The following is a 14,202-nucleotide window of genomic DNA, read 5'->3' on the forward strand; positions in this document are numbered from 1 at the left end:
CAAGTGAGTCTCAATTGAGTGAAGTGTTGGTAACTGATGCCAATATTTTTCTTCTTTCTCCCTGTTTAAATCCCATTCATATAAGGGACCCTAATTTTATCCTGCTACAAACATATTCACCCAGTGTTATTTAAGTTTCCTGTAAATTACACATGTAAAGCGGATGCGAGAGAGGCTGTGATGAAGTCCTGGAGTTTTTAACGATGTACGTGCTCCAGTCCAGAAATTTGTATTATATGTTGGACACAGGTGGTAAAGTGCTGTCACACCCTGAATAAATTGTCCTCTGTTCTTTGGTAAGCTGACATATTTGTTACATAATCATATGGTTTATCAGAGGGGAAGTGCGAGTTTTAGAATACTGGAGCCTAAGGTTAGGTGCAATAATATTCAACCGTAATATTAGCTTTTAACTAGGTCCTGTCAGTTAGCTGGTGTTGTGTCAAAAAGTCATATCTGCCATAAACTAATTTTCGGTATTTGTCAAAAAACAGTTGATCATATTTAACCCTCCTGTTATGTTGGTTTCCAGGAACACCAATTATGCTTCTGGGTTAATTTGACCCGGGGCAAATTTACTCATCCAAAAGTGTCAGAAACACTGGCATTGATTATTTTACAATTTTCTTTTATAATTTAGATTTTTTTCGTTTTCTGTAGTGATGCAGATGACATGTGACATCTCTTCTGTTCTGGGTCAATCTGACCCGCAACATAACAGGAGGGATAAACTGCTATAGACAACTTTTTGGTCTACAGCACTTTACAGGAAGGGCCAGAGTCGTCTCTATTTTTTGAGGCGACTGAGGTCCTTCAACATCTGCCAGAAAATGCTGAGGATTTTCTATGAGTCTGTTGTGGCCAGTGCGATCCTCTATGCTGTTGCATGCTGGGGGAGCAGGCTGAGGGTCGCAGATGCCAACAGACTTAATAAACTGATCCGTAAGGCCAGCAATGTTGTGGGGATGGAGCTGGACTCCCTCAAGGTGGTGTCGGAGAGGCGGATGCTGTCCAAGATAAAGACAATGTTGGATAACACCTCCCACCCACTCCATGACATGTTGGTCAGTCACAGGAGCTCGTTCAGTGAGAGACTGAGATTACCGAAAAGCACCACTGAACGACACAGGAAATCATTCCTGCCTGTGGCCATCTCCCTGTACAACGCATCCACTTAACACACTGTTTGCTGCTACAGTTACACATGTTTCTTTTCCAAATATTTATTTATAAGTGACTTATGTATGTATGTATATATATGTATATATTGTACTATTCTTAGTTAGCGTATTGTCTGTCTTGTCTTAATGTTGGTTTAAAATGGAGCACTGTAACAAAAAATAATTTCCCCCAGGGATCAATAAAGTATTCTGATTCTGATTCTGATTCTGATTATAATATGTGAAACATGTCATATGTATCCCTCATGAGTGATATTGAGTCATCTTGTGCCACAAACAACATTCCTGTCACAAGGTAGAAGCTGCAATCACTTTTTGGCAGTGATTTTTACTTCGTATTTATTCATTTGACATTAAAATTACTTTTTTAAAGAGTAATCTGGCCAAGAGGACAGCAGAAATTGCAACAAATATAATAATAGTTCTCTAAACATATTTTAAGTGTCCCAAAAGGACTGGGTTGGTTTTAATATAGTTACAATAACACAGAGTTATAAATATACTTGAAAAAATGGGTCGTTATTAAACTTGATATATACCCTTTTGTAAATCATGTTCACTAAAGTCTATTTACCAATATAAGTAAAGACATTGGAAATCAGTTTTTGTCAGACGATCACTTTTTGGCGCAACACCGGAGGTAAAACAGGTATGATCCTTCATATCTGGAGTGTGAAGGTGCAGACAAAAATTCAGATATCTCTGGGATGTTTAAGAGTTTAGAATTTCTCTGGTTCATTAGCTTTATTTATCGTTGCCCTGTACCTGTGCATGTGCAATGACAATAAAGTTGAATTCTATTCTATTTTATACAGATAATTCAGTAATCACTCAAGATTAGTTCACTAGTACTCCTGAATTCAAAGAAATAGTCAGGGTATTTGGCGCTGTGCTTTCCCACAGGTGAACTCAGGTGAAATGAAAGAAGTATTGGATGCCCTCCTCCTCTGGCACAATGATAACTCACAAAAGCTCCTTGGAGTAAGGAGATCAGGTTCAGAAGTGGTTCTTTCTAAGAACGTATATCTGTATTTATAAATGACATACTAAGGATGAGTAATGCTTAAATAATGAGGAAATTAAGCAGTGACCAATGACACAGTTAACAATGTGTCATTTTTATCCACTATTCTATGTTTATTTATGAGTACAAGATCCTTTTTTTTCTATCAAATAACCTAAAAAATGACTGACTGCACCTTTAAAAATACTAACTTAAATAAACCAAGATAACCCAGCAGTCCATAGGAAATAATGTGTGCACTATGTCACTAAATTTATTGTCACTGCAAATGTAAAAGTAAACATAAATGAACCACAGAGGAAATGACATGACTTTGAGGACAGATGTGATCAGGTGGAAAGTGCAGAAAGCTGACTGATGTCGATCTGTGGCTGCATTAAATGTTGGCCTGTCCTGTATTAGGCATTCAGGATTTTCTTTTATGGCCATTTAGCTCTTATGGCATGAACTTGCTCAGTGCATTATTATTGGCTTTTCTACAGTCTGATATTTGTTTAATAATTGATTGATACAGTGCATCAAATAAGTTGATAAATAAGATGTTAAAAACTTCATCATCATATCAAACATGATATGCATTCTAATTGTAACCAGAACAGGAGGCGAGAGCAGAGAACAAGAGTGCAGCAGTTTAGTGAAAGGAACAGGAAAGGTGAAGAAGAGGTGAGCATCCAAAAGACGAGCAAGAGGACAGTTTCAAAGGAGACATCACGGTACAATAAAAGCACAAGCTGTAAGAGCAGAGATTCATTCATATGTTTACTATTTTTTTCTTTAGGTTTTACTCCCACTGCTTACAATAAATCAAATATATAGTACAAACAAGAAAAACTCAAATTGCATTGTTGTTCAGTATAGCTCTGTGACTTCAACCTTTAGCTAACGTATAATGTTTGACATTTTATATAAATGTGACTATAAAATATAGTCAATAATATTAAAAAGGTGCTGTTACTGAGTGAAACTTCCAAAGATTTCAGGTCTGGATTTATCCCCAGTGTTTTAAGATCCTAGCAGCGCTCGTATTTATGGCCACATTTTTAAAAGAGACGAGCTTTCTGGGTGCTGACTCAGAGGGACCACTTTAGTTCATTGAAACTTTAATGCCAGTTTAAGACAATAAACTGGACACGTTTCGAATCAAATTGATAATAACAGAGCTATGCTGGACATAAGCAACTGTGTTAGTGTGATGCCCTGCATATTTGAAGGATTGCAATAAACTTCTGTTCTTACTGAATCTGTAACATTGCCTTGATCTGCCTACATCATTTTTTTAAATAGTTTATGTTGTTAAATGAGTTTTGTGTCACTGTGCACAGAGAAAAACTCACCTGATGTAGTGGTAATGCGTTATTCACCACTAGATGGAAACAACCTGGCACAGGTATTTTCTCTACACACTAAATTTCACACGGAAAAGCATTGGTGGGAATTTTTGTTTACATAGTAAGCAAAAGAAAAAATGTCTTGAGGTCTTTCCAGTGTTTTCAAAATTGTGTTTTTCAGATACACGTCAAAATTTCATACAGACAAACACACACACAAAACAACAAAATATGTCAAATTACATGCACGTCTCATTCATTTTTTGAGAATTTCACCACTTTTAGATTTCATGGAAAATAACTTGTGTTATTCATGACATGATATCATTTAAAATAACTTTGTCAGGCCAGTGAATAGCTGCCACATAAGTATAAATCTAAATCATGCAAGTGTAATATAGAAAAAAACCACAAACAGTTGTGCTGTTTGTTCATAATAAATGGGTAGGGGTGTATAGTCAGTAAAAGCCACCAAGGCTCTGCCGAGCTTCAAACCACCTCTGCCACAGACAGAAGCATCAAAAATGTGCGCTGGGAGCTTCATGGCATGATTTCTACAGCCACACAAATCTATATGTATGTGGCCAAGAACCTTAGTCCATGTAGGGTATCTTAACACAGTTTACTTGTGTCAGTTAGGTCAGCTAGTGGGATGGCAGAGAGGGCAGCCTTTACATTATTTTATTGTAGAGTGACAGGAACTGCCTATGAGCTTCTAATCAGGCGGAAATATTGACAGAAGGAAATATTTCAAAATAAAAAAAAAATAATAATAATTTTTTAAATTTCAAAGTAAATACATTGATGAAAATCAAAGAAGAGAAAATGTATGTGATGTTCCATTTTCCTGAGAACTGATTGGCTGTGATGACTCCTTCAAGTACTACATGCTACTTTGTCCTGCTAGTTAAGCCTGCTGTCTGTTCTCAGGCCTCCTCCTGTTTCACTGGCATAAATCCATCACCAGAGGGCTCCACTGACCTGCATGTTGACATCAGAGCAAACCTCTGTGTCATGTGACCTGGCTGGAGTTGCAAAGCTGGACTCAGACCTGGACCAGGCAAGTTCAAAGACAGTTGTGGTAGAGAGAGCAGGGAGTATAGTAGAGCACTGGAAGGATGAGGTGGAAACAAGAAGCGTGTAGATTCAGTGGATTTGGCATCCTCCATCTGTCTCCATGCTCTCTTTACTGGCCTTCTAAAAATCACTTCTAAAAACTCCTGTAGCTGTGTAGCTGCTTTTGTTTAAATGTTTAGGATAGCATTTAGAATTTAACTTTACTGTCATTACACATGTCTAAATACAGGGTAACGAAATACAGTTTGCATCTTATCAGTAAGTGTAATAAGAGCAAATATACAGATGTACTACATATATACAGATGTGTCGGTGTGAGGTAAACAGATCTACAGAGTGCTATGAATATATCTACAGCAGTGGAAGCATAGCTCTCTGAACAGACTACAATAGTGAACAGTGTAGGTTGACAGCTGTGGGGAAGAAGCTGTTCCTAAACCTGCTGATTTTAGTCTGAAGGCTCCTGTAGCGCCTTCTGGAGGGAGGGGAGGAGCTGGAGGCAGGATGAGAGGAGTCCCCGAGAATGATGCGTGCTTGGCATAGACATCTCTTCTTGTGGACATCTTCAATGGCAGGAAGTGGAGTCCACTGTGTCATGGCAGGAAGTGGAGTCCACTGCAGCGGGTGGTGAAAGCCTGGGCGGCTTTCACCACCCGCTGCAGTGCCTTGCGGTCAGCAACAGAACAGTTCCCATACCACACTGTGACATAGTTGGTCAGGATGCTCTCTATCACACAGCGGTAGAAGTTAACCAGTATGTCAGTAGACAGGTGGTTCTTCTTCAGTATCGTAAAGAAAAAAAGGTGCTGATGGGCCTTCTTGACCAGGCTTGGAGGTGTTAGTTGACCAGGACAGATTCTCAGAGATGTGGGTCCCCTAGAACTTGAAGCTGGAGACCCGTTCAACAGCTATGTCATTTATGTAGATGGGGATATGGGTGTCTGTCTTCTCCCTCCTGAAGTCCACAATGAGCTCTTTGGTTTTGCTGGTAATCAGGAGCAGGTTATTGTCAGACCACACAGCTAGGTGCTTTACCTCTTCCCTGTAGCCAGTCTCATCGTTGTCACTGATGAGACAGTCACCGTGGTGTCATCTGCAGACTTGATGATGGAGTTGGATCCATACCCAGGTCTGCAGTCATAGAGGAACGGACTCAGCACACAGCCCTGTGAAGTGCCAGTGTTGAGTGTGATGGTGGTAGAGCAGTTATGGCCTGACCTAACATGCTGGGGTCTGGTGGTCAGAAAGTCCATGATCCAGATACAGATGGAGTTGCTGAGTCTACGAGCCACAAGTTTGGTGATCAGCTTGGAGGGAATAACTGTACTGAATGCTGAGCTGAAGTAAACAGACAGCATTCTTACATAAGTATTGCATAAATATATGAGTACATGTTGCAAGAAACTACATTCCCAGATCACATCCAGTGTGTGCTGGAAAATTTGCAACGATTCTACAAAAATGTTCCACGTGGTGTTTTTTTTTTTTTGTTTGTTTTTTTTCCCCTACTGGTGATGATCCAGTGGGCTCCAGTCACTACAGGCTACCTTGTGGTGCCACAAAATGGACTGCAAAAAAACTTGTGCGTCCATGACTGATCTTGCTGCTACCACTACAATTCACTTCTGTATGAATTGATCTTTTCATGACTGTTCACTTTGGACAAGCAGGAAACAGAGGTGATGCTGACTTGTGGCTTCGCAGGGTGATTCCCTTTAACAACAAGAGCATGCACACAGTTTGTTTTAGGCCACCATGAATAGCTCACATTGTAAATCACAATGAGCCAGTATATGATACTGTAGCTTCCACTCACTGTGACAGGATGGCTCGTAGGAGGTGATTACACTCTGCTTCATTGGGTTCCAGTTCAAATTAAGGGACAACACATGGAAAGACAGAAACTGGGAACAAATGTTTGAAAAATATTTACTGTTAGAAAACATTCAGTGAACAATATCGATTTTTCTGTTTGGCAAACTTCAAATCTGAGTCTCCAAAAGCCAGTCAGACAATAGAGTTGGTATAAACAGAGAGAGGAGATGATGCTTTTTTTAGACAGAGGAAGGGAAATATTTAGATTCACTTAAAAGGATAATTCTCTTTTTTTTTTTTTAAGCACTTTCCACTTTCGCTTTCTTGCCATTAAGCTATAATTAGCTTTAATTTCACTTAAAATACATGAACACAGAAAAGTAAGAGTGTGATTCTGGCGAAAGATAAAAACTAAAATGTAGCATTTTGAAAGGTCCCTGCTCACTGACCCCTCTGTCTCTTTTCTTAACTGCTGTATATGTGCTGGATTATTTGGACTACATTGCATTGTACAGTTAGACTATGATTGTATCTGTGGGGCTTAAAACAATGACATTTGTTCACACACTCACAGTGGATTCATTTTCAAAGATCAGGGAGCACTTCTTTAGGGCTGGTCTGGAGACATTAAATGGCTCTAGGTGACAGAAAGCGCTGTAAGGACTGAGAAAAAACAGTATTAATTTGGTGCACATTATGACAGCTGGGATTTGTGTATATTATGTGTTGAGGTTTTCTCTTTGTGACTGAGGTCCTTACTGGCGGTGAGATTTGTATTGAACATGCAGTCCAGAGTGATCAGACACATATGTGCTGTTCCACAAACGGGATGTTTTTATTGTAGTCACTGTAGCAAGTGAGATCGGTGAGAAATAAACCAGGAGAGATGGAAGGAAAAGATCAAACAACAGATCCTAAAGTCAATGATACAATCTGAATGACGAGAACGAAAGGCTAGCTGTGTGGAAGGCTGAGATACTTGTCATTTCTGAAGACGAGCAGCAGAGACAGTTCACAGAGTATTTTCCCAAAAGTCTTGGGGATCATCGAGATGTTTTCTGGCAAAACTGAGACCAGCCTTTGTTCCTTTTGCTCAGCAGGGGTTTCTATCTTACAGTGTAATTTAGCAGGTGGGGAACCCTAAAATCAGCTGTAGTGGCTCTTGTAGATTTACACAACTGAAATCAATAATATGTAAGCAGACACCCAGCTTTATCTGTCCACTAAACCTGATTCTACTCTTCCCCCATCCTCCCTTACCCTCTGTTTAGCTGAACTAAATTCATGGTTCTCTTCTAATTTTCTCAAACTCAATAGTAATAAATCCGAGCTCCTTTTGGTAGGCACTAAATCAACATTATCCAGAACCAACAGTTTCTCTATTGCTATCGATAACTCACCGGTCTTCATTTCTTCCTCTGTGAAAAGTTTGGGTGTCATCCTCAACAGTACTTTATCTTTCAATTCACACATTAATAATGTTACTCGGTCTGCATATTATCAATTGCGCAACATTAATTGTCTCCGTCCTTTTCTCACCCCACATGCCACTGCCATTCTTGTCTATAGCCTTGTTACTTCCCGGATTGACTATTGTAATTCACTTCTTTTTGGTCTTACTCAAAAATCCATCCACAAGCTCCAACGCATCCAGAACTCTGCTGCCCGTATCATCACCAGGACCCCTTCTGTCCACCACATCACTCCCGCCTTGCAGCAGCTTCATTGCCTCCCGGTCAAATATCGCATCAATTTCAAAATACTCTTGCACACATTTAAGGCTATTCATCATCTCTCTCCTCCATATCTCTCTGATCTGGTTAAGATTACCGCCCCATCTCGTTGTCTCAGATCTTCTTCTTCCCTTTCACTCTCCGTCCCTTCCCCCCGTCTTGCAACCATGGGGAGCAGGGCTTTCAGCTGCTCTGCTCCACGACTCTGGAATTCCCTACTTCCTGATTTAAGAAATATCTCTTCCTTCTCACTCTTTAAGTCCAAGCTCAAAACCCACTTGTACAAAATAGCTTATCCCACATACACAGCAAAATCCGAAGTGTTGATGTGAGTTAAAATTACTGGTGTTAAAAATTTCGAGTTGAAAAGTGTTGGTTTGAGAGTTACAGTAACACTAATGGTGCTGAAAAAGCTCTGTAGCCGGAGTTATTTCAAAGAGTCAATACTATAACACTCATTTGGAGTTGATTTCCACATCCGGGTTTTTCGCGCTCATGGGCATGAGGAGTCCGCCAGAGGTTTGCTGTCAAGATCGAGGAGGTTGTTCAGGTAAGAACTATACAACAAGACCTATGTTATTTTATCATTATTAAATATTGTAACTAACTAGCCTATAACATTATTTATCAGAAGCATGCAATATTTTCCTAATGTGGAGTGTATTCATCTGCGGTAAGAGATGGGATTCGTTAGCTTAGGTAGCTAAACTATCCTCTATAACAAGTTAATATTGCAGCGAAAATAAATGCGTGCGCAATATAATTCTCAATTCTAGTTAGTTCTAATGTCATAAGAGAAATGCTTTCCAGTGTTCAATGCTTATTAAATGAAACGAGGGAGGAGTTAGCTATCCTCTGGATATGTTAAATGTAATGTTAAAATTTGAATTTGTGGTAGCCTAGCTGGCAGCTAAGACAAGTGCGTTTAGCCCACTGCTTTTAAGGGAAGCGAACATTCGCCTCAGAAATATCCTATTTAAAAGTGAACTAAACAATCACATGGAGACGTTCAAGTCAAGTTTTGGAAAGCGTCAAGATAGGCTAATTACACGTGCTACCAGCGAGTTTAGCAGTAGCCTAGCCTACAAATCTTTGAAGTGGCAGGGGGTTATGGAATTCTGTTAGATGTTAGTGACCAAGCAAGGCGCGCTGCGTTTGTGCATGGATTGCTTGCTAACGGTTAGGATATATCATACATGTTGTAGTAGGCCTAATCTAAGGGAACATTTTCCCCTTTTCTACAGTTTTAGTGAAATAGGCTACCATCCAGTGTTTAAGACAAAGCGGTATAACGACTGAGGGTCGTTGACGTCGCCTCCACTGATAATCCTAGCATGTCGTGTCACAAAACAACCACCACAAAGTAGCAACTAGCCAGACGGCTGTGCATGTGTCAGAAACTCCCGATATAAATGTAAGACTTGCACTCATTAATTTACAGTATAAGGGATATTTGTTGTCATAAGTGAAAGTGTGATGAAGGCAGGTGTGCGTTCAACAGGAAATTTTATGTGGATTATCATCCTGACATGGTTTAAACAGAGATGCTTTTCCCCAAGTAGGCTACAGCGATTTACTCGCAACATAGCAGAACTAAGTATCTAGCCTGCGTGCAGACGAGAAGATCGCCGTTGTCGTCTTATAAACATGTGGATGGGTGGATAATTCATTGGATGCTATTTCTGTGTACCCAAGTTCAGCTATTTTAGTGCGCAGGGGGAAGCCAAATTATGTTCCTGAGGTTGAAGTGGTCTGTCACCCCTTCACAGATCATCACACAATGTATAGCCTAATATTTTCTTAAAGTTGTCCGGATTTGTTGCCACTTAAGCTATGGTTTAAATATATGGTAAAAAATATTCTGTGTCCCCTTCTCTCCACCAGGTGCTGTTGTAAGACATGTTGCTGAAAGTGAAATACCTCAATGTAAAGAAGTACATTAAATTGCACGCAGGATTCACTTATCTAGAATTCATCAGTGAAGGTAAGATAACCTGGCAGAACAAAATTTGTTGCACATGTATCAGTTCATCATGTTTGCATCTCATCTATTTAAAAAACGAATTAAATGTTAACACATTTTATTTTAATGTGTGACATTAAAAACAGTACAGAGCAGTAGGCCTAGGCCTATATTGTTGCTGCAGACTTGTCTAATTTAACCATTTTAAAGACAGGTAAAACAGCTGTTAATAAATATTAGCTAAATAAAAAAGTCAAAATTAGTTTTTAAAAAAGTTTTTCAGGCGTTTTAGGTGACATTATGCTTATCTTTTTGTAAAGCCAAAACCAAGTTTGGACTTCCGGATGCTGCTGACCTTGATATTTTCGATGAAACTGACACAGCTGTCGAAGAAGACATTTTTCTGGAGTTACTGGAGGCCCAACCAGACCTATGCCTGACAATACGTGAAAAGATTTCAGATGAAGGTAAATGTTATCATAACTTAAATTTTCATAGTATAGCCCACTCAATGTAGAGCCAAGTTCTTTTGCTCTTGATGCAGATGACATTGACCTGTCTTCATGCAATATACATGACAGTGGACAGGGCTGGGTCATATTTGTATAGAATGTTGTCTGAACATGAACATTGAAATTGTGTTATTAATGGCATTGTGGAGTAGCCTAAAGAAAGTTAACCAAATCATCTCTCCCAAAGATTTTTGTCCTTTAGCTCATTCCACACCATCCTCCTCGGATACATTATCTTCCCTCACGGACACTATATCACTTTCATCAAGTGACAGTGACCTCAGGGAAAAGGGCATTCCTGCAGGCCGCAGTAGATCCAGCAAAGACAGTTCTGCACCAAATGTTTCTGTGTCAGAGGCTGCAAAAGAGGTAATTGAGAACAGAAAATGTCTTTTGTATTTTTGAGTTGACACCATTTATACTGTAGATTGTTATACAAATTGAAATTCAAAACATGGTGGTTCCCAACTTGCCCTGTATGAAAAAATGTTAGTAGAAGTTAGTGCTTCTTGCTAGATATGTCTTTCACAGGTTTGTTGACATTCCTCTAAACTTTCACCTTTACTGACAAACAAGTTTTTATTGTTATTATTTTCCCTTTTATATGAGCAGATGGTTAAAAATGCCTTGACTAGGAAACCTGGTGGAGAGGAAATTCTTGAAGAATACAATGCCGAAAATTCACTGAGCCACCGCACCCGGCGGCAGCTTGTTAACATATTGGCAAGTGATATGACTGAGAGACATGGGTAAGAGTAATAGTACCTAATAAAAAAGTAAAGATGGGCCATATGGAATATTCTTGTAATGTATACTGCAGTAAAGACACATACTTCTGATTTAACATTGTCAATTGTATTTCCTCTATAGCAGAATTCCCTCCCGTAAGCAAAAGGAGAAATATGCCCTTGGAATAATTACACTCTTTCCCTCATTGAAGGATCCATTTTCTCCAAACGGCTATGTAAGTCATGCAGTGATTGTAAAACAGCACATTATTTAGTTTTCATCATGGAATAATTACATCAGCTAAATGATTTAAAAGAAAAATCTTAATTCCTCTTTCGTAATAACTATTGTCATAAAACTGTATTGAAATTGTGGATGTTGTTTAACATGTATTGCACCTGTTACATGATAATAGTCCTTGGGTTTCTTTTTGCTGAATCTGCAAAGTCTGTAAGATCGCATTTGATGTTTATTTTTCATCTATGTTTAAATGTGACAGGAGCATTTCTACGACGGAGTGAAAGGCACTGGATATGTAGCGTGGCGCCTCAAAACCATGTCCAGGTCTACAACCAAACGGCCAGTGAAGGAAGTCCCAGTGCATCAAGAACAAGGGCCTAAGCGCAGAAGATTAGCAACCACATTGCCTCAGCAACTTGATGGAGATGCCTGCAAGGAGGCCATCTCATTTCTTGTTCACTCTCCTGATGAAGCAAGTGTATTTCAGAAGATGAAAATGACGTTCCAACATCGCCAGGATCTGGTGCATGATCCACAAAGAACTGCAGATGTCTTCAAAACATTTCCACGCTTTTTGGATGTCAAAGGACTAGTAAGTCAAATCACTTGATATTTTCAACTGTTAATCCTTTTTTTTTTGTTTTGCTGATGTGGATGGCAACAGTAAAAGATGTGATCATTGGTCATCCCAGTCAGGCTATATCCCATATTGGTCAAAATCACATTGCAATGTAAACAATGTTGAGCACTGTCTTTATGTCCTGTGTGTATGATGAACAGGTCAATCAAGACTTCCTGCTGCTGTTTGGTGCTGAAACAGCCACCAAGTTGCTTGAGAAGTGGGACATGTCATTCAAGCCAAAGGTTATTAAAGAAGCCAAACAGCTGACTCAGTCAACTGACCTGTGTCGTTTGATAAAAGCTGCTGAGAAACCAACAGAGAGTGATGCAAATGGTAGGCGTCGCACCATGCTTGTTTGATTTTAATAATATTTATTTTTACCTGTCATTTTGAAATTGTTTTATAAATTCAACCATACACAGACTGGGACAGTGACATGGCCTCTCTGCTGCTACTCCTTCAACTTTTGCCACCCACAGCTGGACGAAAGAGGAGAACCAAAATGAGTCCAACTGATGCAGCACACAAAATGGTGCACTTTCACAAGGTAAATATGTTGTCTCACTTTTTAAAATCCTACAAAACACTTTTTCAGTTTTTGCACTTTTTAGTTTTCCTCTCCATGAAGTATGTGTCTTAGTATTTTGTAATAAGTTAGCAAGGCACATAATGTCAAACTGAATGAATGGTTCATACGCAGCAAGTATAAGCTAGGCCTATATGTCAATATCTCATTTGTTTTTAGTCATGCTGCAGCATTGATGAACACTTGCAAGCAAGAGATGGTAAACAACCATACATCCTCGCTGTTGGTCGAACCCAGAACAGCATTGACACCTTCTACATCGCAGTGGACAAACAGCTCATCCCCTGCCAAGCCACCAGCTCACTCAGTGCTTTTGATGAACTTTTCAAATCCCACTACGTGTTCAACTTATCTTACGACGAGTCACTGGTTCATCTCTACAGTTTTGTGCAGACCACCATATTCAACATTGATGCCACCTCAACAGATGAGTCACCACGTGTTCGTGAGTTGCGTGCCAAAATGTTGAATGAGAACCATGTTTAAATGTTTTATCTGTCAAACTCTGCATAGCACCAGTCAGGCTTTGATAAGTCATTTGCGACTAGGTCACAGTTTTTATCCAAGCACCAAATTTAAGTTGGCTTGTTCACAAGATGGTTGCAGCCGTCAGTTCACTACATATTCTGGTTTAAAAAAACATTTAAATAGTGTTCATGATGAAGATTGTTGTCAAAGTGGTGATGCAGAACCCTCAGAGTCATTTCAAGCTGATTTTGACAGATTACAAGATACAGACATAGCAGTTCCAGGAACAAGTGTTACTCAGAGCCTAGAGGTTGGGTGTTCTGAAAACAATGGGTCAGGTCAAAGAATTAAAAAAAATTCTGAAGCAATTTGCACTAAAATTATTGGTAAACTCAATGGTAGTGGTTTGGCAAATAGTTTTGTGTCATCACTTGTTTGTGATTTGGAAGATTTTGCAGATGGACTGCACTGTGAGTTTAAACATAAAGTACTGAACGTTGTGCCAACAGAAAATCCTGTTAGATCTCCAGTGGAAAAATGTCTTGAGACTTTTGACAATCCAGTTGAGAAGTTCGACACTGAAGCTAAAAGAAAGTCATATTTCCGTGAAAAATGGGGAATTGTGGATCCAGTGGAAAAGACTTTAGGAATACGCTATGATACAAGGTTAAATAAAAAATCAGGCACTTATGACCAGGTACCAGTAAAAGACACTTTTGTGTACATTCCAATTTTGGAAACAATCAAATTTATATGTCGCAATTCTTATATTTGCGAGCTGCTTGCTAAACTATGTGTATCAAAAGAAGACAGATATGAAGACTTTTGTGATGGGAGTTACTATAAGTCTCATCCATTGTTTTCAAAACCACAGACTTCTTTGCAAATTCAGCTTTATTATGATGACTTTGAGACTGCTAATCC

General features: G+C 39.3%; 1 protein-coding gene across 1 annotated transcript; it reads left to right on the forward strand.

Moving 5' to 3' along the window:
- Positions 1 to 10,057: 10,057 nt before the first annotated feature.
- Positions 10,058 to 13,380, forward strand: LOC146640144 (uncharacterized). Its single transcript, XM_085357980.1, has 9 exons — positions 10,058 to 10,142; positions 10,442 to 10,588; positions 10,821 to 11,002; positions 11,246 to 11,382; positions 11,504 to 11,597; positions 11,862 to 12,194; positions 12,383 to 12,557; positions 12,647 to 12,771; positions 12,970 to 13,380. Exons 1-9 carry the CDS (start codon positions 10,058 to 10,060, stop codon positions 13,294 to 13,296), a joined length of 1,605 nt encoding a protein of 534 aa, XP_085214106.1. The 3' UTR covers positions 13,297 to 13,380.
- Positions 13,381 to 14,202: the final 822 nt, after the last annotated feature.

This window comes from Diplotaxodon limnothrissa, linkage group LG1 (genome assembly GCF_057381915.1).
Source record: "Diplotaxodon limnothrissa isolate DT_005_m linkage group LG1, D_limnothrissa_male_GT1.1, whole genome shotgun sequence".
NCBI lineage: Eukaryota > Metazoa > Chordata > Actinopteri > Cichliformes > Cichlidae > Diplotaxodon > Diplotaxodon limnothrissa.